Genomic DNA, 25,925 nt, shown 5'->3' on the forward strand with positions numbered 1-25,925 from the left:
CCACAAATAATAAATAAATAATAGTTTTAAAATCCGTAAATAAAAAAAAAAAAAACTAACCCTGAATGAAATTATAGTCCTATATAGAGTAATTTTGACAAATAAAAAATAATGATAAAAGAAAGTAAGTATTTATGCACCACAAAATACAGCCTTATCTATTATTAATTTATTATTATATAAAGAAGCTTAGTACGGCTGTAAATTTAGAGTCCCTCCTTCTTCTTCAACTTGTAGAGAGAGAGAGAGAAAACTAGAGAGAGATTATTTACAGTTCATCCCATGGCTACCAAAGTCTACATCGTGTAAGCCTTCTTCTTCTTCTTTCTATATTTCAAGGTCACGTTTGTTTTCGCTCATTCATTCTTTTTGTTCATAGATCTGCCATCTTCTAATATCTTCATTTTTTAATTTGTTATTGATGAATAAATACTAATATTATATATATTTAATGGAAAAACTATAGTTACAAGTGCAGAGATTATGTCCCTTTAATCTTTTGTTTATTTTAAGGATTCATAGTTGGAGTGTATTTGAAAAGAATAAAAGGTGGACTTAAAAAATAAGGAGAAATTTAGAATAAAAATGTAAGTGTGAATATATTGAGGAGAATCTAGTTAATTAAGCCAAATGTACTAATTTAAAACCTCTTTATTTTTCAATTGTTTTTGTTATGTTGATGAAATAAAATATTGGGCACAGGTATTATTCAACATATGGACATGTAGCTAGACTTGCCGAAGAAATAAAGAGGGGAGCCGATAGTGTCGAAGGAATCGAAGCGGACATTATGGCAAGTCCCCGAGACTATGCCTGCCGAGGTTTTGGCTCAATAGGTGCACCCCCGAAGAAACAACAATGTTCCCATTATCAAACCTGATCAATTAGCCGACGCTGATGCCTTTATTTTCGGCTTTCCAACAAGATTTGGGATGATGCCTGCCCAATTTAGAACTTTTATCGACTTAACCGGCGCCGCTTTGGGGAGCTCAGGAGCTTGCTGGAAAAGCCCGCCGGTTTCTTTTTTAGCACGGGTTCTCAAGGAGGTGGTCAAGAGTCGAACAGCGTAGGATATTATTTTCACTATAATTCAATTATTTTAAGCAAAAGATAGTGGAATATAATTTTTTTTATGGTTATGCTATTGTAGGTTAACCGCAATTACTTTTGTGGCTCATCATGGGATGATATTTGTACCAATTGGGAAACCATTGTCGGTAAAACAACCTCCTCCGGATGTGGTTAAGAGGCGGGAGCCCTTACGGTGCTGGGACTATATCGGGTGATGGATCGAGGCAGCCTTCCGAATACGAATTGAAGGGTAGCTTTCTACCAGGGACAATACATTTCCGACATTACTAAGAAGCTTAAGAAGGGAGGAATGGATGGATCTTAGCTCGAGTAATTTCATATTTCTTTGTGTTTCGATCAAAATTTAAATTATTGTTTGTCTAAGATCTTGCGTGACCCAATCTCTTGTACGAATTATTTTTTTGCGATGAAATGTCAATCTGATATCCCGTGTTAGCAAGTTTTTGTTTCACTTGAAGTACCCAAGTTGTCGAAGTTTATATTTTGGTGTTCGAAATATCTAAATAACGCAATTTTAAACAAAGTTTTTTTTTATTAAAAACTCGTATTGTTTTGAAATAATCTTAGGCAAACAAAAACAAGGCTTTACGTAACATATTTGTACCAAAAAAAATGTTTTAGCTAGATTTTATAAATATTAATGTTTTTAATATATATCAAGAAATAATACATTAATAATTAATATAAATCTAGGCCAACATTCAAATAAAATAAAATAAATGTTATTAATGAGATCAAATTCTTTTATAAAAATGTTTTTAATCAATTTGGATGTGGTTGAATTTCACTTGGGCCTTATTGGGATTTACATGTTATTTGAATATTCTTTGGTTTTCAAATAATCTTGTTTGTATAAAATTATAAAAATGTAAGTTATTTAAAATAGTATAAATATGTGTTTAGCGATTGAACAAGAATTTAGTTTGTTTAATGAATTTTATACTTAAATGATCTTTTATCAAATAAAAAAATATGTTCTAAATATAAGAAAAGAAAATTAGAGTATATTTTATTTTAGTTTGTGGTAAAAAACTAGTATTATTCTAAAAGTATAACTTTCACTTTAATTTAATACGTTTTGAGTAATAATCAAATTCGTGAACTTAATTTATTTTTAAAAAATCACTCTTATCATTTAAAATACTTAGTGAGTTCAAAATAATAATTATAGATGTTTAATAAAGTTAATGTAATATTCGATAAGGTTGAATATGAGATTCAAATTTAGTCTAAAAGAGTACTTAAGCAAATAATACAACCGAAACTTGGCTAAGGAGGTATGCTTGAGTTAAAATAATTGAACATGTCGATATTTGTTTGAAAACCATGTTATTAAAATCCAAGTAATTAGTTTATAAATAATTCTTTTCTTTGTAACACAACGATCTCATGTAATAAATGTTCCAAATCTCCCAAAATCTGAAATAGAAGAAAGACCAAACTTAATTGACATTAATATTCTTGTTTGAACAACTTTGATGAATATGGAGATTAAACTTCAAGAAAATTAGGTAGAGTTTGACAAGGATGTGTTGTGTTGTTTCTTGTTTTTAGCCATGTCTTGTTCATTTGTTATGTCATTTTTTAGACACTTTATCATTAAATTACACAAAATTAACCCATTTATTTCTTTTTATAATAGCTTTTTTGTTATTTTAATTTCTATTTTTATTTGTATATTAGTATAATTTTATTGTCATTGCTATCCAAATTAATGTGTTTTATTGAGAATAGAAATCCTAGGTTGAGGCTACCTAAGCTGAATTATTTTTTGTATTAATTGAACCCTACAATATTTTATATCTCTAAATTTATTTTGTAAAGAATTTTGAAACTAAAATTGCTTAAGGTATTCAATCTTGAGGCACGTTCTTTTAAGTCAAAACTTTTTTTTTTATTTGAGATATTAATTTTTAATTAAAATTAATATTTTATTAAAAAATAAATATAATTATTTATTCATTAATTATAAGTTGTTAAAAAATATGACAATAATGCTTGAAAAGTTATCTTTGAAAGTTTGTTTTTTCTCATTTTAAAAGTATCTCACAATCAAAGGAGAGGAAAATTTGTTGAGCATTTGTTGTTGGTATATATACTTTATAACAAATAATGTGAAATAGTGATTATTCAAAAGTTATTTTACAATTTTTCTCATTAATAATTATCTCTTCTCTCTATTAATAATTTCTTCTTATTATTAATTAATATATATATATATATATTTACTAATTAATTATATATATATATATATATATATACATTTTTGTAAAGTAGAATAAATAAAATATATAAATATACATGTTTTAAAATATATTATATTTATTTAGAGTAATAAAAAGAATATAAATAAATGAAATAAAATATTTTTGAAATATTTTGTTGATTATGTTTTAAAAAAGAAGATAAAAAAAAAAGAAGAGATGATTTAATTTATTTAAATTCCAATGCTTCTTGTAATAATTAGGCACAAGACAATTTTAAAGTATATACACTAACATTATATATATTGAAATTACTTAAAAATAAATTAAAATTGTTATATTTTATAATATCAACTAAAATAAGAATGAATAACTTTGATATTTGAATTATTACATATTCTAAATTTATTTTTTATAATTTTCCCTATCATTAGTAAAAAATAATTAACTTTGTGGGCCTCATATAATATTTTGTTTCATGCAGCCCTATATATAGAATAAGCTCAACCTAAATACCTAATCAATTTCTTTTCAGTTTTCTAAAAAAATCTCTATAAAAGGATCAAGTTAATATTTTTACCCTTTTATTTTTTTATTATAAGTTTTGAAGAAGATTGATTAGCTTTTCGACGGATTTTACCGACTTTTCAGAACGAACGATTATGATCATTGATCATTGAAAGTTTAACAATTTCTCTATAACCAAATAATTCACTAAAAACAATTAGGATGATAACTAAAATATATAATATGTTTATCAGTCGCATCAATCCAAACTTCCCAACAACTAGCCAATTACCCAAAGACTCGAACACCACTCAATGAATCCGAGTAATACTTTACAAAAGATTTCAAACAATAACCAATTTGACCCTTTATATCATTTAAGTTAATATTATATTTTGTTCACCTAATTATACTGTTTAATTAGATCGAATTTATTATCTCAAATTTTATAATTCGAATAAATGTTTTTAAATTTTGGTAGGCGTTTTCTATTTTACAATTGTTAATTGTCTTTACGATGCTTTATCAAGACACTATAAATGTTTACGATGTTAATAATGTATTCATACATTATTGAGTTAAATGCACTTCAATAAAAAAAACATGTACTGAATGATAATTTTTCGATCTTATTAACATTTAAAAATTCTATATTGTTGTTTTATATTTTTTATATTTTTCTTTTTGTAATTTTATGTTGTTACTTACCGAGTCATGACAATCATAAATTTCAATGATGTTCAAATATATGATAATTTTTTTTTCATAGTTAGTTTATTCTATTTATTCTATTGCAAAATATTTATTATATATATAATATTAAAATTATTTAGTACAATTTCAAAATTCAAATTTTTATATATATATATAGGAATATATAGATAGAGAGAGAATGAGAGGAACCACGGCCAATCAACCGGCTCTCCGCAAATCAGCTTTCCAAAATGGTTAGTGGACCCCACAAATACATATGGGTCCTCTCCTCACATGGCCACGTCATACTACAAATATCTTTTCTAGGATTATTTGAATTTAATCTCATAATAATAATAAACTCTTATTTAATTATTTATTTTATCATTTTAGATTAAAGAGTACATAAATATTTTTTCTACAATTTAATATTTTATAATAATTTATGTTTCAATTATAGGAATATTTATAACATTATATTATAAATATTATTATAATATTATTTAAAATCTTAAATATTATGATAATAATATTATTATTCTATAAATATATATGTCTATTATATAATTTAATGTCTAAGATTACATCAGTATTATATACTATTATAGTTACATTGAAAATTAATGATATAATTTTTTTTTAATAAAATCTCAATTTTAGTGAAGAATTTATTAAATATTTCTCATTTTATAAAATCTTAGATCATTCCAAAACCTTAGTTATGATATATAGATGGACAAATTTGGACAAATGTGGAACAATTTAGGGGTTTACGTGAGTTTAAATTTATCTTAAAATTTTGTAATTATGTAATTTTATTTATTTATGATAACTCTCTACTTTCTTAAATTTTTTTTTCAATTAGTCTAACTTTGCTAGTATAATTCTTAAAAAAAAAAAAAAAAAACTCACTTTGTTTCATCAATTATTTGCATGTTATATCATAATGATTAATTTATGCATTTATGTAAGGCCACCTCGAAAAGAAATGTCTTTCATTAATTCAATTAAAAAGTTAATTATCGAAAATTAAATTATAAATAATGTCAAACTAAATAAAATATATAAGTGTTAAATAATATGACATATTTGTAATAATTAAAATTATAATGAAAGAGATCGAACAATCTTGTAATTTTTGTAATGGTGGACTCCAAAAATCTGTAACGATGAATGATGAAGTAGATCAAATCGAACAAACCAATCAAATAGTATCAGAAAAATATTTACTAAATATTCTGAGCGGCAGTGAAAATTGTCATTGACCGAATGTTGGTAAGTAACGTCAGAAAATTTATGTTAAGAGACAACTAATCATCTGCATATAGTGGTAAAAAAAAGTGAGAAACCATCAAAATAATTGGAGAATAAATGTAAGAGGGCAACCAATTTAAGATTCGTTTCACTAACTTATATTGGAAAATAAAAAAAAACAATATCAAATTTGGGTAACTTCATCTGCTTTACTATTAAGAATAGGACAACACGAACTCGAAGAAATGATCACAAGACTATCGAAGGGTATGAGAACAGGAAACGACCCATCAACTACTGATAATTTTATTCAGATTATAAAAAATTCGAGACGAAATTTTCGATCCGACTAAAAAGATGCCGAATCGACCAAAACATACACTAACTCACAATGTGAGTGATGAAAAATTAAAACGAGACATATCCAATGCTAAAACAGTTATCAGAAGGGCGAAGAAGAAGATGAAAAACTTTTTAATTTCTTGAAGAGTTTTAGTTTTTTATTATATAAAAACCTTAAATATTTTTTATAAGGCTACTTCATATAGTCACCATAAAGTATTCCCAAATTTTAAACTGCAACTCTAGTCCTTAAGTTGTTAATTAGGAAAAGTTTTGAGAGGAGTGAAAATGCATTTATTCTTGGCCCTTCGATGACTTTTTTTAGTAGTATCGGAGGGTGTCTTTTTTTTCACCACTCATATGAGTAGTTTTTATATTTTGTTTCGATGCAATATTTTATTTAGCAGGAATTAAATTTTTTATCCCGAATTTTTATGATCCCATTAATTATCCAAATCTTCGATAGATCATTTGCTGCCTTATATACTTCGATTGTGTTGGTGATGTTTTTTTTCAAGTTCGTGTCCGTCCCCGTTTTAGTAGTAGTAAAGGAGATGGAGTTATCATATCTGAAATGTTTGTTCATTTTTCTAAATACAGAGTCACCGAATAAGATCTTTTAGTCAGAGGCCCTTTTACAAGTATTTTTCCCATTATAACGAGTTCTCACTTTTTTTTGACTATATATGTAGATGGTCAATTATCTTTCGACACGATTTGATTGGTTTGTTTGGATTACTCTACTTCATTACTCATCGTTATGGATCTTTGGGTCGCTCTCAAGAAATTACAAGATTGTTCAATCTGTTCAGCGTTATAATTTTAATTATTGCAAAATATATATGTTATATAACACAAAGATTTGATTTAGTTGACATTATTTTTCAATTTAATTTTTCGATATGTAACACCTTGTTTGAATTATAGAAAATTAATTTCTTTTTAAAAAACAATTATATTCGTAAAGTTATAACTAGATAACTAAAGTTAATTAAACTAGTTATTATTTTTAAATTTTAACATTAAATTATATTTATATTATTTAATTTTCTTTTATTGCATAGGTCAATTGATTTCTAACTGTGTATCATTTTTTTATTTGGTTAGGCCCGCATAGATAGTGGAATATAACCGATCATATTGTGAAAGATATGAGTTTAAGTAGAAAAACAATAGTGAAAATAATTATTGATAATAATATATATAAGTGTATAATTTTGTAATTGATTTTTTTTTATTAAAAATGTGTATAAGAAATTTGTTTATTGAAGTTTTCTTTTCCTGTATAATGATTATGAACTTGTATGGAAGGTCATTGAGTTTTTATTTTTATTTTTTATATTCTCTTTTTCTATGGTTTAGGTGACCCATTTTCATTAGAATTTTATGTTCACATTTTTTATATTATTGAAGCGTATTTATGACAAGGGAATGGATGTTTGAGAAGGGAAGAGATCACTCATCCTCTATTTCCTATTTCTCTCCGGGGCAGATTCAGGATTTGAAATCTACTCGGACTAATTTTTTAATTAAAAAAATCTATCTGGGTTAATTTATAATAATATCAAATAAACAAAACAAAATAACCAAGTTTGTTGTTCACCAATACCTTCTAGTTAGCGACGGGAAATAACTAATAACGACGGTAATTTACCGTCGTTATTGATAAAATACATACATGCTGTTTAAGCTACCCGGACTGTCTACAGCCCGGGCCGGCTTGTACTTGGCTCCGCCCCGATTCTCTTCTCATGAGCAGGGGTAAACAGTTAATTTAAAAAAAAAAAATTGACTGTTTTACTCCCTCAGTGAGAGATGAGCAGAGAATGATTGTGTAGACGACGATCTTTTCTCGTTTGATTGAAGGTGTGGTTTTACTTGTTTGAGTTTATATTGAGCTTGTGTTTTTTCTTTTTAATGTTATTGCCTTTGTTTTACCAATAATGACATGTAATGTTAAATTGATAGTTCTCAGTCTTTTTCGTTGATTAGTTTGTTTTTGTAATGATAGTTTTTTTTTTTTTCCCAACTCTTTTAATTGTTGTAGATTAATGAGAAAATGTCATTTTATAATGAATCGTTATTATAATCACATTTTTTTTGATAATTCAATTCATAACAATCTTGGTATTTTTATTTAAGATATTTGTCACTTGACCAATCTTCACGAGTTTAGAAAATAAACTAGCTTACTTAAATTTAATACATTTTAAATAATCATCTATTAAATATCTAATTAAATAACTTTTATATATATGCTTAAGACTTAATTTGAATTTATAGATTCATTTTCTTATTTAGATTATACTTAAAACAAATTATAATTATATTTGTAAAAAGAAAGGATATAATCTTATTAACATAATTTTCACATTAATCTAAAAGTAACTATATACCAAATAAAATAAAATCACACAATAAATCTTGATAATAACTTTGATACCAAATCAATCAAAATTCATACTATAATCTAGATTATAATCAAGATAACAATTATAACACTTACCGTGTTCATATCTAAATGCCCCTGAGAGGCAGTGTTTTCTATGGTTTACTGGTAGTTCACACGTAAATGATATTTGGATTCCTGTCTTGATTCTCCCACAATCTTATTGTGGATTCTGCCTATGAACACTGTTATACAAATTAAATATATAACATCATTAATATATTTATTTATTATTTTTTAATAATATAAATTTTCAATATATTATAATATATAATATTAAAACCCATTTATATAATTTATTTATATATATATATTTTTTTTTTAGAGAACATTACTCGACAGGGAATTCCTGAAACCAACATCAGTGGAGATGATAGTAAAAAATTCCGAATTAGAATAGCTGCCCATTCACATATCTCTAAATTGGACTAAGACGAGAATTGTGTTCCCACCCTAATCTCAACCCGACTCTCACTTCTATCCCAAACACAAACACAAATAGAATAACCCAACATCGCTAAATATGATACATAATTAATTTTAATTATCACAAAGAAGAAAAATCTTTCAATTTTATTTACAACTATATTAAAAAAAATGGGTATTAATGTATGATATATAATTAAAGTTTTCAATTCTCATTAAAATACACTTTTTAAAATTATTATTATTTATTGTTTCCCAAATGTCCTTATCAAATGTTTTGTCCAATCTCTCTTTTCTTTTTTCCTGCCCGCGTTGTTTCACAAATCTCTCTCTCTCTCTAAATCTCTCTCCATTCCTCAGCAGAGCAGTAGCAGCAGCAATCTGATCGAGTTCATTAACCCTGGTGTGCCAGAAGAAGATATGCTCTATGGTCAACTCGATCCATTAATGCACTTCATATCTTCACTGTAGGTCTACTTTTTCTCATTTATTTAACACCACTACTTATATGTTATATATAGTATTTGATTATGTTTCTTCAACATATATATGCAAATTGATGTTCATCTGGTAATGACACACACATATACTATCTCTTTTATCCATCCGATTGATTTCAGTTGACTCAAATTTGACTCTGATTTGAGATTTCATATCAAATAGGTGAATCGGTGATGGAATTATGTTACTTTTTGCTACCGGGAAAAAATAAATTAGGTTTTTCAGATGAAGACATCAAGGATTTCGTGTCATAAAGTAGTGTAGTATAATGAGCCAGACTGTAAATTACGAAAATGAAGCAGAAACTACCTCTTGTTCCTCTTGGTACTCTGATTGGTCGTGAACTTAGGAATGAGAAGGTTGAGAAACCCACAATTAAGTATGGACAGGCTGCTCTTGCGAAGAAAGGAGAGGATTATTTCTTGATTAAACTTGATTGCCCGATGATTCCTGACAATTCATCGACTTCGTTTTCAGTATTTGGGTACTTTATCTACTATTTACTTACATGTTGAGCTTTAGACATTAAGCAGATTCTTAAAAGTTGATGTATTTTCTGGATTAACAAGATTTTAGATGGTCACAACGGTATATCTGCTGCCATATATACAAAGGAAAACCTTTTGAACAATGTCCATTAGCGCGATTCCTGCAAGGGATTGATAGAGACGAGTGGCTTCAAGTCCTTCCTCGGGCACTTGTTGCTGGTTTTGTAAGACGGATATTGAGTTCAGGAGAAGGCATGTATTTGTAGTTTTTCTTTGTTTCTTCTCCAAGGTTTTATCTTACTTGTTCATCTCTTATGATTGGATGGGGATAACAGGGGAGACATCTGGTATTACGGTGACATTTGTTGTTATAGATGGGTGGACTGTGACGGTGTGCCTCTGTAGGGGATTCTCGATGCATATTGGACACACAGGGCGGTGTAGTTTCTTTATTGACTGTTGATCTAGACTAGAAGAGAATGGTAGAAGAAGAGGAACGGGTCACTGCAAGTGGAGGTGAAGTTGGAAGACTCAATGTTTTTGGAGGCAGTGAGGTGAATAATAGCTACTATTTGTTTCTGTTTTCTGCTAAAGATTTACGATTGTTTCACTTGCTTGATTAACATTCGTGCTAACTTCTACATTGACGATACTTGTTTGCTTCTTCTAGGTTGGCCCGCTCCGATGTTGGCCTGGAGATTGTGCCTTTCTAGGTCTATTGGTGACACAGATTGTCGGAGAATTTATTGTGCCAATACCTCATGTTAAGCAAGTGAAGGTGTGAATTTTTTTTGCCTCACACTGACTCCATTTGGAACAATTACATTTTCTTTGTTTGCTGAATCTATGATAAATTTAATTTACAAGCGTTTCGTATGTGAGACGTATCCAGATTACAGAAATAGTACGATAAGTGTTTCAATTGAGGTCATTGTGAAAGGTTTCATGACTCTTATGCACCCGTTCCACATTCTTACGGTATCTTCATAATTATTCAGTTGCCAAGCTCTGGCGGAGACTAATCATTGCATCTGATGGTGTTGGGATGCGTTAACATCTGACATGGCAGCCCAGTCCTGTAGAGGATTGCCTGCTGATCTTGCAGCAAAGCTGGTGGTCAAGGTGATGTTCTAATTCTAAGAGCTTGTTTGATGTTATTTCCAAATAACCCATTATCCAATCTACTCATGAATGATTCAATCATCAACAAAATATTGATATACCCCTATATTTAATAATGTATATATATTTTATTTATACCCTAATATTTTTTTACTCAAATAACCCCAAATAACCCACTTGTTCGTAACCTGTTCGTAACCTACAGGTTACGTCAAACGGGGTTATTTTAAAACTAAAATTTCAAAAAAGGAAGATATTTAAATCCTCAAAAACACTTTGCAGAACTATCTCTAAACAATTGATTCAGTTTGATTCCTCAACTCAATTAGTTCTTTACCTGTAAAGTGTCCTGAACCCATAATTCAAAATTACGTTGCTACCATCTGCTTATTCAGATAAACCTAGGCATAAGAAATAAGAATATTATTTTTCACTTTATAACTCCCTTTATTTGATTTTTAAATATATTACCCATCATCATCATCATCAGGAGGCATTAAGGTCTAAGGGGCTGAAGGATGACACAACCTGTCTTGTCGTTGACAATTATCCGTTTTGATCATCCTGTCTTGCCTGCAAACACCAAGAAGAAACAAATCTGCTCACTTCTTTAGCCTTTGGGAAAGAAATCACAACTCTGCAAACAAGGGAACAACAAGCTTTCTTCTTTTGGTGCTGTGGAAGAGTTATTTGAGGAGGGTTCAGCAATGCTCGACGAAAGGTATCTCTCTAGATGCTTTACTTTTGATTGAAAGGTCAATAAATTTTCCCTAGACATCAATATATGATATATGCATTTTCAGAGCTATGTATGATACAAATATTAGGAGATGATTATGTTAGTAAATAATTATGCCTTAGCCAGATAATTATGTTGCAGAATACTAATTATATTAGGATTAGGAGATTAGATAGGATTTGAGTTTTTGGGATAGTCAGGAACTCCTCTTCTTGAGGATTGCATCTTTCTTTAGTTTTTTCTTGTAAACGTGAGACTTCCATTAAAACTATTAGCAAACGCTAAGCTGTAGATATAATACACAAAGTGAAGCACAGTTTAAAAGTTAAGCATCCAAAAGCAAATCAAAAGGACTGTGAGAAGAAAAGGAAAGAATTAAAGACAATGAGTCTTTTTTACAAGTGTTAATTTTTGTCGCTATTACAGTCACAATATTATCATTTTTTTAAAACTGTTTAAGTGCAAACTGACTTTGATTGCAGTCGTCATGAAAAGTGTGTAAACATGTGTGAAAATGCCAAATAGTTGTTTTTTTTGTCATTTTTTCAATTTTTAAATACCAAATAGGATCTAAAAAGACACCATCACTTGCTCCTGAAATCAGAATCTCCAGCCTAACTACTCGCATCAAAGATCCAAAAAGAGGCCAAACTCGCTCTCACTTATATTCAAAGATGTCTACGAAATGGATAAAGTCTTCCTACGATTGTCAATGTTGGCCGACTATATCATAAAGTCTACTGCATCCTCCTTTAGTTAAAGATGCAATTTCATTAAAACTAGGTTTTTGAACCGGGAAGGTCCAATCCCCAAAAGGAAACCCTAGTACAAAAGGAAGAAGAACAACAAACATTAGCAAAATATATGGGATAACCTGGTTTAAGGAAATAAACGGCATAAAGTACTAGCTCGCTCCTTTTACCAAATACGATGGAACTCCTATGAGCCTCCCTGTTAAAGATAGTTGTTCCTCTCTCGAGTCAATCAGTCCCATTTGGAAACACTTTTCAGAGCAAGATATGAGTTTGGACGGGATATAAATAGATGTCTAACTAAGTTATGTTTCAAAACATTATCTTATCAAGTATTTCATGAAAGTGTTTGTCTGGGACTGAGTTTGGACAAAGAAGTGTTTCCAAGAAAGTTTTCTCGTCCAACCCAGCACCTGCTCCAAATAATTGTAGCGTACATCCTAGATATCTAGGGTTTGTGGAAGAAATGTAGATGAGACTAAGTGTGGCCTAAGCTTAAAATAGAAAAACCAAATTCAATAACTATTTCTGTATTTCATTTGTTTAAAGTGGTTGGGTATGGGAAATTGCAGGTTAGGAGTAAAAGAAGTGATCCCAAGGACTCAGATTCAGGGCTAGTGAGATGTGCGGTTTGTCAGGTGGATCATCATGAACCTCCAACTGATGGTTTAACCAACTTTGAAATTCGGACGCAGTTTTGTTACCCACTTGGGATGGCAGCGTTCCCTTTTTCTGCACAAATTGTAGAAAGAAGAAAGATGCAATGGAAGGAAAGAGACTTCCCACATTGACTAGTGCATAAGCTATTGCTGCTGGTAAAAGTAAAAAATACTAACATATTAATTTCTTCTTCTTCTTCTTCTAACCTTTTTTATGGTTTGTTGTGAGAAAGGTTGTTGTAATTGATGTACGATAATAGCCGCGTGTCATCATCATCCATCGTCATGTATCGAGAGACTAATAGATTACAGTGTTTTTGCAGAATTCTAGTAAAAACAAAATATTGTGTGGGTTTCTTCTTGTTTGTTCTGTTTTCTATCAGCAAGTCTTTATAGCCAAAAGGAAAGGATAAAGACAGTTTGATGACTGACTGACTGTGTTGTCTGTCTGAATAGTAATAGTAGTATTAGTATGATTGCTGAAATGTTGAATTATTTTTATTTGTCACAATATATAATAGTGTTATTTCTTCTTATATCTGAATTGGGTGTTTTCTTTAGTGTATATATTCTACTTTATTAGTCAAATTGGTGCTGATTATGCTTCCCCATTGTTGTTGGACTATAGGGTATTAGATGTTTTCTAATCTCAATATGCAAAATGTTATTAGAGAATCTGATTCTAGTATGGCAATTATATTGTGTTCCCATATGATGTTTGCAATTGTCATTGGAACATATGTACTTTGTTTGGATACTAGGTCAATTTCTGGCCATAGGTTAACCCTTGTTGTTGCTAGACTTGCTAACGAGGTGTATATATTGTTTTCTTGTGAACCCGGTTTATCTAGGGTATTTAGTACGATTACCTTCAAATCAGCGTTCTTTGTGAGAATTGAACTAAGACTTTCACTTTTATCCTAATAATTTAGATTAGAAAGGATCAATAAATTTATTTGAAAATGTCTTTCTTAGAGTTTTAGTTGTAATTTAGATGTCTCAACTCTAATGTGGCCAAGATTAGAGCAATGAGACAATGTCTTTTTTGATTAGTCATAATTTCTGTGGCCAAGGCCTAGAGCAACGAGACAATGTCATTTTCGATTAGTCATAATTTCACCAAGACTAGAGCAATGGGTAATCAATTCAATGGGACAATGTCAATTTCGATTAGACGAAAAAAATGTACTCTCTCCATCTTTGATGCACTAAAAGGGAGTTATACAATTCATTAAACATATTTTCCTTATAGCAAAAACATTGTGGAAATTTTATTTCCCTCTTTTTTTATACTAGAAAGATTTTTCAGTAATGACATTAACCTTCTTATAAGTTATTGGAGACTGCTGTTCTGTTCTAAATTTGAATTGATATCATACATTATCAAAAGTTAATTAAAAAGAAATCTATAATTTATTAAAATTAAAAATATGATTTTATTTATTAAAATTAAAAATATGATTTTATTTAGGAGGTGAATTGACTATTTCTTTACAGTTGCAAGCTACAGTCAAAAGAACATTTTTTTTTATCATGGTTAATTTGCCTTTTTCTTTGCATTTTACCCTATTTTTCTGTAATATTAGTTAACTAACCATTTCACTTCCTTCCAGTCAAAAGATAAAAGATTTAAATTTATTTAGAGATAAAAAAGGGATAAACAAGACTCAATTTTTACTAATTTATCCCCTTAAATTAATCACCACCACTAATCCAACTCTCTCAATTAAAGAAACATACAAAGACTCAATCATCATCAAAATTTGATTAATGGGCAACCAAAGAAGATGATAATGAAGCTATCAAATTCCTTTCAAAAAATACCCAATTCAGAAGAAGTCATTCTGTGATCAAACACAAGGAAGAACATAATGATCATGATCATGATCATAAAGAGAGACAAAGAAGAAGAAGAAGAAAGCTTGGTCATTTTTTTTAAAGAATAAATTAGGATCAAAGATATACACAGCATTTAGTAAGATCAATAATGGTAATAGAGAAAAACCCTCATCAAATAAGAACAATGATATTGTTGAGGGAAGACAGAGGAAGTCTGTGGGTGAAATATTGTTTACCGGAGCAAGAACTGGCGGCGCCGGCGAAGTGAAGAAGATCAATCGGAGCCGGAGTTTGAAGAAAGGGGTGGTGGTGGTTGTGAAGAATAAGAAGGTTAGAGAAATAGTAATGGAGAGAAAACAGAGTTTGAGGAGGAATAATGGTGTTCATCATCATCATCATCATGTGGAAGAAGAAGATGATGGTGAACTATGCAAGAAGAGAATTCTAATGGGGTTTAGATGTAAACCAATTAACTCTTCTGGTGCTCCACTTTATGATCAAAATGGAGTTATTTCACTTGATTAATTGTTGTTGTTGTTATTCTTTCTTCATCTTTCACTTTCCTTATTTCATCTAATCTAATTCTAAGTAGACAATTTTAGATTAGATCTTGGGTGTTCTGTTAGTGCCACATATATAAATATAAAGATCTTGATATATTCTTAATAAAATGTTACAAGAGTTCAATTATAATATATGTTTTGATATCCCATAGTTTAACCGATAAAAAAATGTTTTTAAAATAGTCAAAATCGTGAGTTTGATTCTCACTTATAACACCTTAAATTGAATATCACGAGTTTGATCTACTTAAAACACCTTAAATAGAAGATCACGGGTTTGATTCTCACTTAGAACAACTTAAATTGAATATCACGGGTTTCATCCACTTAAAACACCTTCAATTGAAGATCACATGTTTGAATTCTCACTTAAAACACCTTAAATTGAATATCACGAGTTTAATCCATTTAAAACACCTTAAATTGAAGATCACGAGTTTGATTCTCACTTAAAACACTTTAAATTGAATATCACGGATTTGATTTACTTAGAACACCTTAATTAAATATAACGAGCTTGATTCCCACTTAGAACACCTTAAATTGAAGATCACGAGTTTGATTCTCACTTAAAACACCTTAAATTGAATATCACGGATTTGATTTACTTAGAACACCTTAATTAAATATCACGAGCTTGATTCTCACTTAGAACACCTTAAATTGAATATCACGGACTTGATTCTCTTAAAACACATTAAATTGAAAATCACAAATTTGTTTCTCACTTAAAATATCTTAAATTGAAGATCACGGGTTTGATTCCAGTAAATAAATTATTTGATTCCAGTAAATAAATTAGTCAAACGACACTCAAATAAGAATTGAGTCCTATGTGAATTATTTTTACAACTTTATAACTTTATAATTTTAAGAAACCATATCTATACCTTTCTGTCAATCAAAATTGATTTTTTTATGGACATTTGATATCATTCAGATGAAAGGAAATATTGCAAAATCTGTTTAATTCAACTTATTCAAAAAAACTTTTTCTTTCAAACTACTTGTATATAATGTTATTCAGGAAATAATCTTAGAACATTCAGGAAATAATCTTAGAAGTGTTAAAAGTATAGGAGTAATAGATGGTTGTTAATCAAGACACTGAGCAACTACTAAAAGATATAAAGCAATCTCAAAGTAGTAAGGATGATTTATATTGTGAAATTGCATCTTCCCATTTCATTACAAGTTTCAAACTAACCCTCCTTCACTATAAGAAAAAAGAGTTCACTCAATTCTATAATTGCAGAAAAACCAACAACATTTACTACTTCAATGGTTTCATGCCGAGACTAGCTCGAAGCTTGTTCATTTCCGCAATTTCAGGATCAGGATGATCCGTCCCATCATCCTTCAGAACCTTCTTCTCCTTCTTCTTCTTTGTCTTCGGTTCTTCCTCCCCACCGCGTCTCCTAGGGCTAACACTGGTTCGGGCATGTCTTTTCCGATCACGACTCCGACTCCTTGATGGACTCCTTCTCCTCCCGCGCCTCTCCCGCTCTCTCCCTTCTCTCTCTACTACTTCCCCCCTTTCACGGTCATATTCCTGATCCCTCGCCCTGTGGTGATCCCTGTCCCTATCCCTATCTCTCTCCCGGTTCCTGTCTCTGCCTCGATCCCTATCGTAATCCCTGTCCCTCTCGTAGTCCCGAACTCTGCCTCGATCCCTATCGTAATCCCTGTCCCTCTCGTAGTCACGATCCCTGTCAACAATGATGAAGCACAAAATGTAACATTCTCATTTGAATAAATGGAGAAACAAGATAATTGTATGGTGAAAATGGAAGTTATCTCAAAGCAAAAAAAACATGTTTGAATTGTGTGATTCATCATACTTCTCACTGTACACTGTCAGTACAGAGAACCTGGCAGGATCAACAGATTTTGTATTGGAAGCTTGTTGGCGGCCATTGATACCTTATAACACCAGATCAATGCCGTTCTAATGAAGAAAATGAAGACATATATGTGTGTGTGTGCAAGTGTGTGATTTGAAACTCTAAGCTTCCGTTAATAACAGGAAAAATATGGGGATTATTCAATAAGGGATTTAGAAAAATGACCATTTAAGACTCTTAAAATTAAACATGAATACACTACCATTTGAAATATTACCTGTGCCTGTGACTGTCTCGTTTTCTATCCCTCTCTCTTTCCTTGTAGGACTTCTCCCATGATGGTAATCCCTCTATTGAAGTTAAGAAAATAAAAACATAAGTTCAGTCAAGTCATAAAGATTAAAGCAATAGAACAAAATGGGAGGAATAATAAAGAAAGAACCTTTTCATAAGTCCCAGCATCCAATTCAGCAGCTTCCTCCTCTCTTCTCTTCTTCCTCTTCAAAATCATCTTCGAGAGCACTTTTCCTTGGTTCAAGTGAACCAATGGTTTCAAGTGTCCATCTAAAAGCATGCAAAAGTATCAAAGAATAAGAAAGCATACTCCATGATACATGTAGACAATAACAAATGGAAATTATTCTATTAGGCTATGTTTGGAGAAATCATCGATTTGTCTGATTTTCTTCTATTTTTCGTACTTTCTTTTCTCTTTTAACTGTCTAGAAGAATCTAACCGCATATAAAACATTTCAGCTAATTAACAAATAGTTAAAAGAATGACATTGGCTTGAATCGTGCAGGAGTATACTAGAATTGAAATTCAGAGGTTACACATTTTAATTCCATGAGAATTCTAATTCTAATTTCAATTCCTCTTTTTAAGTCATTAAACAAACAATATAATTAGAATTGGACTCCCAATTCTAATTTCAATTCATCTTTAATCAAACTTAGCTCTAGAGAACTCAATATCTTAGTAAAAAAAAGATTATTGGTATAAGGACAAGCTAATGAGTTCAAGTCTAAAACAGGTTCAAGCATAATGGTATCGAAAACTCTACTAACTGACGAGATTTTGCATTTGCAGTAATTAGTTGCTCAGTCATTTCATAACAATGGAAAAACCATTGGTAAACAATATATTATCGACAAAAACTAGAACCCAAGGACTATAATTGAGCAAAACAACTACCTTTTCTTTATGCGTGGCAAAGCAATATCGCATGAATAGTCTTTCGTCAAAAGCTCATCGATGACTTCATCAACATGTGTCAAACTGTATTCTATATGCATAGAACAAGATCATAAGATCACACAAGATTAGCATTAAACTAGGATTGAATCAGTTTGGATATTCCTAAGCAAAACTTACTTCCTTCAGGTAACTTTTGTCTCAATTTCCTGTAATCATTGTATAATGGTTCCAAGTAACGGTAGACATCCACATCTGTCCCTGTAAGACGCAAATAAAATGCTCCAAGCACTCTTACATACCTGAAATCATAACATAAATTCATCAGACACTGAGAAAGTACGAGGTTAGATTCAAATAGCTATCCAAGAACAAGCAAATAAAAGATAGAATGTATTCAGACTACAGTTTAAACATCATTAGGTCACGATCCAGATTCAAAGTTTAAATAATGCAACAATAGAATACTAACTTGTAGTCTTCGTTCTTGATAAATTCAACGACAATATCTTTCTCAGGTTGAATCTGGAGCATCTTCATGACGAGACACATGAATGGAGTGGGTTTTCGATTACCACCAAATGTGCCGCCGAGGTGGTCGAGTTCCATTGCTTTGTCAACTAGGGTTTCGGCCGTGAGTCCAAAACATTGCTCTTTCCAATAAGTGTTTTGGTAGATCTTTGACCTCAAGATCTTCTCCACCAGGTTCTGTGGATTCGTGCCATGAATGTTCTTCGCTAGTGGGTCTGTGCGATTCGCCATCCCTGAAAAGGGGGGAAAAGGATGAGACGAGTGCCGATTTGTAGAGAGAGTGAAATGAGGTGCTTAAATTAAAGGTGGGAATTTTGTAACGCAAAATTAGGTCACAACCCTTGTCCCCTTCTCTTTTTCTCCAAGAAGAAGAATAATATATGAAAACCTTTTTATTTTTATTTATTTTTTATAATAATATATATTTTTTATAATAAATAAAACCGTAACTCCATCCTCGACTCCATCCCTTTCACCCTACATCGACAGCCGACTACCCTTACCCTAGCTTTGACTCCCCTCCTCTTCATCTCACGATTCGTCCTAAGCTGACTCAACTTCATTCGCCGGTCATCTATTCTAATTGTACTCGGTAAGTTACCTATTTTTCCTTAAGTATGTTATTGAGAAATCGAGTTTTGTCTTGACCAAATTCAGTTTCATCAACATCTATTTCAACTTTATTCTCGGTTCTTCTCCGGTTTTAAATTTACTGTATGTTTAAATTAATACATTTGAATTTTATAATTTTTTAATAGATTATGTAAGTATAGAAGATAAGAAGATAAGACATAAAATCAAATGTTTGAGTTTTACTTTATAGTTGTAGTGTTAGACTAATGATGTCCTACATATAGTGCAATAAGTAGAGAACCTCTTCAAACTATAGAAGAATATAAAATGTCTCAAAATTTTGAAGAGGATTTTGAATTTATTGTCAAAGAAAGGGTTGTAGTTGAGACTATAGAGAAATATTTTGTTGCTGAATAAGTTCGTGTAGAGAATATTATTGTAGGGAAATTCCCTCATGATCAATCAAAGAATTGAGAAATTTAACAACAAGCAACCATAAAGAGAATACAACAACATAAGATTTGATATAGAATTTCGACCCAAAAATTGGTCTACGTCTCCCTCGAGCTCTGTTAGGAACTTGATTCTACTATCACAATCAAAAGTTTCAATTACACCCTTGTTCCTTTATATATCACTCCCACTTCTATCATCTTTACGCTTGTATGAATTACTTTTATATATATATATATATATATATATATATATATATATATATATATATATATATATATATATATATATATATATATATATAAACAACTTGTCCTAACTAACTTATAAACTTAAGGCTTTGACACTTCATTTATATTGGGCTTGACCCATCAACTCAATATCAACAATCTCCACATTGGGTTGACGAGTCGTTCTCTTGTTCTAGTGAAATCAAATATTTTCATCACTTCATTGCTCGAAGTCTTCATTGTATTACGTGTCTTGAACTCTAAAAAAATCCAAACAATGTCTAAATTTACTTAGAGGTAGTATCTTGGTTCCAACATCAGCCATGTTGTTTTTATTACAACCTTGCTCATTGAAACCACTCCTTGTGTTATCTTCTCTCGAATGAAATTGTGCTTGATATCCATGTGTTTTTTTTTTCTATCATGGAACATGGGATTTTGCACAGCTGTGGTGCACTTACTGATACAATTACCATTCACCAAAAAATAGAAAACGAAGTTTATTTCCTTGAGTTTTTATCTCCCGCATAGTCTGAGTCCACATAACCAATTACACTAATCTCTGCACCACTTCTTTTCTTGTAACATATCCCCACATTAGTAGTTGAGGCTATATATCTCAGTAACCACTTCATTGCGAGTCAATGTTCACGGTTTGGACTCTCCATAAACCTGCTCAAGACACCAATTCCATGTGCCAAGTCTACCTGATATAGACCATTAAATACATCACAGTGCACTCGAATACAGAACCTTGTCCATGTAAGTCTGATTTGACCTGGTATTTTTTCAAGTTCACAGACGACATCAGATACTGATTCGTGATCGACAACTTTGTTGGCTTGGATCCTCGAATCTCGAACTTGTCAATCACTTTCTCGAGATAGCCCTATTGGCTGAGAGTCATTACATCATTCTTCCTGTCTCTACTAATCCTTATTCAAAAAATCTTAACAACTTTGTCTAAGTCCTTCATATCGAACTCGGAACTTAGAATAGTCTTCAACTTCTTCACACTCGAAACTTCTTTGTTTATTAGTAACATATCATTTACATATAACAAAAAATAATCAGTTTCAAGTGTACTATTCCCTCTGAAATATAAACAAGTATCATAATTGCTCCTCATAAAGCCTTTTTGAGTAATAAACACATCAAACCGTAGGTACCACTGCCTTGGTGATTGTTTGAGTCCATACAACGACTTCCTAAGCAAACACACCATGTTTTTCTCTTGCTGAACTTTGAACCCTTTTGGTTGCTCCATGAAGATGATTTCCTCTAAATTTCCATGATGAAACAAAGTTTTAACATTGATCTGTTTTATCTCAAGATAGAATTGAGTTACCAACGAGAGTATGATCCGAATGGTTTTGTACTTGACAATTGGTGAGAAGATCTAATTATAGTCCACTCCTTCTTTTTGAGAAAACTCATTAACAACTAATCTTCTTTGTATTTGACCATTCCTGAATCGAAATACCTTCCTTAATCTTATATATCCATTTGCACTTGATCACAGATTGTTTGACAGGCCTCAGAACAATCTCCAAAGTTGAATTCTTTTAAAGAGAATTCATTTCTTCCTTCATACCTACCATCCACTTGGATCTATCACTAGAACTCAAAGTCTCTTTGAAATCTTTTGGCTCAGTTTTGTCTAACTCAACTGTTGTCTCTTCAAGCATTATAGGCAAACCACTTATGTTTGACCCAGCAATGGAAGGTTATGAGCGTGCATCTGTGGCCAGAGTTAGTGTCGAAATCCATCCAAGTAGCTCTCTTCCAATCAAGCTTGAACTTAAAGATAGACTGGGAAATTTATTTGACATTGGAGTACAATACGAATGGAAACCAAATCGATGTATATGGTGTAGCACTTTCACACACGCTACGAATAAATGTCCAGTCAATAATAATCTAAAATCGAAGGCCAATAACAACACTCAAGTAAGCGATATCAATGACTCTAACCAGGCTCAGGCTGAGAGAAATGTGAACAGGTCTGAACTTAACAGCAATGAACGCACTAAGGATGATAAGATGGGCAAACAAAAGCAAGAACAGATAAGGGTAAGGAAGAAGATATGAAAAAGAATGAAGTGGGTAAGGGTACAAGCTGGCCCTACTAACGTTGATCATATTGGTCATGTTCAGGGCACCGGTCCTAGGGATTCTGTTTTCTCAAGAATAGGTCCTATTCAAAATGTCAGTCCTGGTCAGGGTATCGGTCCTGATAAAGCTGGACATAGACACACCGGTCCTAGAGCTTCTCATAAAGCTACTGTTCCTAGCCATATTGACCATATTAAGACTGGTCTTGGACTTGTTGATCATGAAACTACTCAAGCTACCGGACTTGCTACTACAGGTCCTGATGAAAAGTGTGCAACCATTGCTGATCCCGGCTATATTGGTCCTAATACTGGCACAAGTCCTATTATTGTGGATGATACTATTGTTGGTCCTAACTCCACCGATCCCAATACTGATCAAAGAACTGGTCTTGAAGTAACTACATATCCTAGTTCCAAAGTTTCTGAAATTCAAAGATCTATGGGACGGGGAATACTTGGCCCATATGAAACAAGCAAAATTGGATCTGAAGGCACTCCAATAGGTCGTGAGTCTACTCTTCACAATTCTAGGAATGCAAGCAGGAACCTAAAAAACAATGTCATCAAAATTCGAAATGACCTGACCCTTGGGCTCAGAACCACCTTTCGAGATGATGAACAGGAGAATCTTGGAATAAGTAATAAAGAAGCTCTTGAAAATGGACTGGGAAATCTTGAGTTTTGTGAAATCAAAAGATCAAGTGCAGAAGAAGACAATTTGGTCTTGAATAAGGCAGTGAACCTTAATTCTGAAGTAGGGCGAATAAAAATCGATAACAAACATGAATCTAGTAGTGAAGAGGTTCAAAGTCAGAAAAAATCTACTAAAGCAGAACAAGATGAAAATCGAAGACAAAGCAGAAAGATCCTGGATCCAGAAGCTACTAAATCTATCACGGGAGAAGATGAGATCTACATGAGGCAACCCTCACTCAATGGCAATAGTATTCCATGTAATCAAACTGTAGCCATTGAGGATAGTGAGGCAAGTGATGCTTATGATTTCTCTGATGAAGAGGTCCAGGACAGTCTGGAAAGTCAGGAACCCAACACTTATATTCATTCATGAATATAGTGACATGGAACATAAGGGGACTCAATGACCCTCTAAAATGTAAAGAAATTAGGAGGATCATTGAGAATCAGAAGATCACTATTATGGGTATTCTTGAGACAAAAGTCAAAAGTCGGAACGTTGAGAAGGTTAGCAAACTGTGTATTGATAGTAGCTGGGAAATCATTCATAACTCAAATGACAAAACGGGCAGAATCTGAGTTATTTGGGATAACAAAGTTGTTGAGGTGATGACTCTTTTTTCGAATGATCAAGCAATCCTGGTGGAGGTCAAAGACAGAATCACAAGAATCGTGTTTAATCTTGCTATTATCTATGGTAGCAACTCAAGCACGGAAAGAAGACTCCTCTGGAATTGTCTTAGAAACTGAATCGGTATTGATAAATCTTGGGCTGTCCTCGGTGATTACAACGTAACTAGAAACGAATCTGATCGTAGCCCAGAATCTGAAATTACTCGGGATATGATTGAATTTAATGACTGCATCAGAGATATGGGTTGTATCGAGCCTACCAATTCTGGGAACTTCTTCACTTGGTCTTCTACGAGAGGGAATGAACAAATTAGAAAAAGTAGAATTGACAGATGTCTGGTAAATGAGAACTGGATTAACCAATTTCCGAGAAGTCAACTTCATGTTTTGAATCCGGGTATATCTGATCACTGCCCGATTAAATTGTTCTGGGAAAAGGAAGAAAGGTTCAAAAGGCCCTTTAAATTTTTCAATTTTTGGATGGATAACGATAAATTCAAGGGTATCCTCGAAAGTGTATGGTCAACAGATGTCAGAGGTTCCAACATGTACAGGGTTTCTGAGAAGCTTAAGCTCCTAAAGAATCATCTCCAAAGCTTTGACAAGAAGAAGTTCAGCAATATCTCCAATAGAGTTCTGGCTGTTAGAGAAGAACTGAAAGAGGTTCAGAAAAAGTTATTAAGGGATGCTAGTGATGAACAACTCAATGAAACAGAAAGATATGCGCTTGAAAACTTCAGGAAGCTGAGTCTGCTTGAAGAGAATTTTGTTAGACAGAAATCAAGACAGAGCTGGCTTTCGTTGGGTGACAAAAACACAGCTTTCTTCTACAGAAAATGCAAGGCTAGAAACATGAGAAACAATGTGTACAGGCTGAAGAATGATGATGGTGAATATGTTCAGGGTCAAAAGGGTGTCCAAGATCTGGCTATTGATTTCTATAAGCAGCTTATGGGTACAAGAAAGCAGCATCAAAGTCACCTGAATACCTTGTATCAAATTATTGATAGGAAAATCTCTGCAGAAGATAGTCGCGAGTTGATAAGGGTGGTCACGAAGGTTGAGGTTAAAGAAGCTCTGTTTAGTATTGATGGGAATAAAAGTCCGGGTCCTGATGGGTTTAATGCACAATTCTTCAAAGATAATTGGTCGGTTGTGGGTAAAGATGTTACTGATGGGGTTCTGGAGTTTTTCAAAAACAGGAAGATGTTAAAGCAATGGAATACAGCGGTCCTAACCTTGATCCCCAAAACTGCGGTACCTGAGAAAGTACAAAATTTCAGACCAATTTCCTGCTGCAATGTGATTTATAAAATAATTTCCAAAATCATTTCTAAACGTTTTAAAAATGTTATAGGAAAAATAATAAATCTTAATCAATCTGCATGCATCCCCGATAGGACAATCTCTCATAATATTCTTCTCATGCAGAGCCTATTAAAAGGCTACGGGAAAAAGAAAATATCCCCGAGAGTGGCTTTCAAAATAGATATCAAGAAAGCTTTTGACTCTGTTAGATGGGAAGCCATTCGAGACTTTCTGGTTGTTTCTGCTTTTCCTATGATTTTTATCGATTGGATTATGCAATGCGTTTCATCATCCTGCTTTGTTGTTAGCGTCAATGGAGTCCATAGAGGCTATTTCAAAGGTGAAAACGGGGTAAGGCAAGGGGACCCCCTCTCTTCTTACCTTTTCGTAGCTATCATGGCGATCTTTGAGAGCATCTTTGCGATGTTCCGAAAGAATCGTCCATACATCTTTCACCCATTCTGTGAGGTAGAGGAGGTAACACATTTATGCTTTGCTGACGATTTGTTCATTCTAGCGCACGCAGACGTTGATTCCATTAAAACTATTAGGGCTGCACTAACGTTCTTTTCTGAGGTAACATGTTTAACTATTAATGAAAGCAAAAGTGTGGCATTTTATGGAGGCGTGAAGGACGAAACAAAACTGGACATCTTCAACATCATGGGCATCAAGGAAGGCAGATTTCCCATAAGGTACTTAGGAATTCCGTTAA

The 25,925-nt window shown here is 32.0% G+C and overlaps 3 protein-coding genes and 1 pseudogene across 3 annotated transcripts; 3 read left to right on the forward strand and 1 right to left on the reverse strand.

The window, feature by feature from the left end:
* The first annotated feature begins 282 nt into the window (after nt 1–282).
* Nucleotides 283–1,286, forward strand: LOC124935384 (NAD(P)H dehydrogenase (quinone) FQR1-like). The gene is made up of 4 exons (XM_047475821.1): nt 283–305; nt 703–793; nt 837–1,066; nt 1,151–1,286. The coding sequence occupies exons 1-4, from the start codon at nt 283–285 to the stop codon at nt 1,284–1,286; spliced, it is 480 nt and encodes a 159-aa protein (XP_047331777.1).
* An 8,377-nt stretch (nt 1,287–9,663) lies between these two features.
* On the forward strand, nt 9,664–13,435 carry LOC124936170 (annotated as a pseudogene).
* A 926-nt stretch (nt 13,436–14,361) lies between these two features.
* LOC124935385 lies at nt 14,362–15,592 on the forward strand. Its single transcript, XM_047475822.1, has 2 exons — nt 14,362–14,365; nt 15,198–15,592. Exons 1-2 carry the CDS (start codon nt 14,362–14,364, stop codon nt 15,590–15,592), a joined length of 399 nt encoding a protein of 132 aa, XP_047331778.1.
* A 1,154-nt stretch (nt 15,593–16,746) lies between these two features.
* LOC124934303 (pre-mRNA-splicing factor 38-like) lies at nt 16,747–19,469 on the reverse strand. Its single transcript, XM_047474814.1, is given in 6 exon segments — nt 16,747–17,339; nt 17,752–17,824; nt 17,917–18,038; nt 18,670–18,760; nt 18,850–18,971; nt 19,142–19,469. Coding segments are annotated over 6 exon segments (1,134 nt in total). The 5' UTR covers nt 19,432–19,469; the 3' UTR covers nt 16,747–16,903.
* Between the last annotated feature and the right edge of the window lie 6,456 nt (nt 19,470–25,925).

Source organism: Impatiens glandulifera, chromosome 4 (genome assembly GCF_907164915.1).
Source record: "Impatiens glandulifera chromosome 4, dImpGla2.1, whole genome shotgun sequence".
In the NCBI taxonomy this organism is placed as follows: Eukaryota; Viridiplantae; Streptophyta; class Magnoliopsida; order Ericales; family Balsaminaceae; genus Impatiens; species Impatiens glandulifera.

Excerpts from the sequence above, each read along its gene's own strand:
- LOC124935384 (XM_047475821.1), top strand. The coding sequence starts at position 283 with ATGGCTACCAAAGTCTACATCGT. Across the intron at positions 794-836 it reads GAATCGAAGCGGACATTATG|GTGCACCCCCGAAGAAACAA; the intron begins GCAAGTCCCCGA and ends TTGGCTCAATAG. Across the intron at positions 1,067-1,150 it reads GTGGTCAAGAGTCGAACAGC|GTTAACCGCAATTACTTTTG; the intron begins GTAGGATATTAT and ends ATGCTATTGTAG.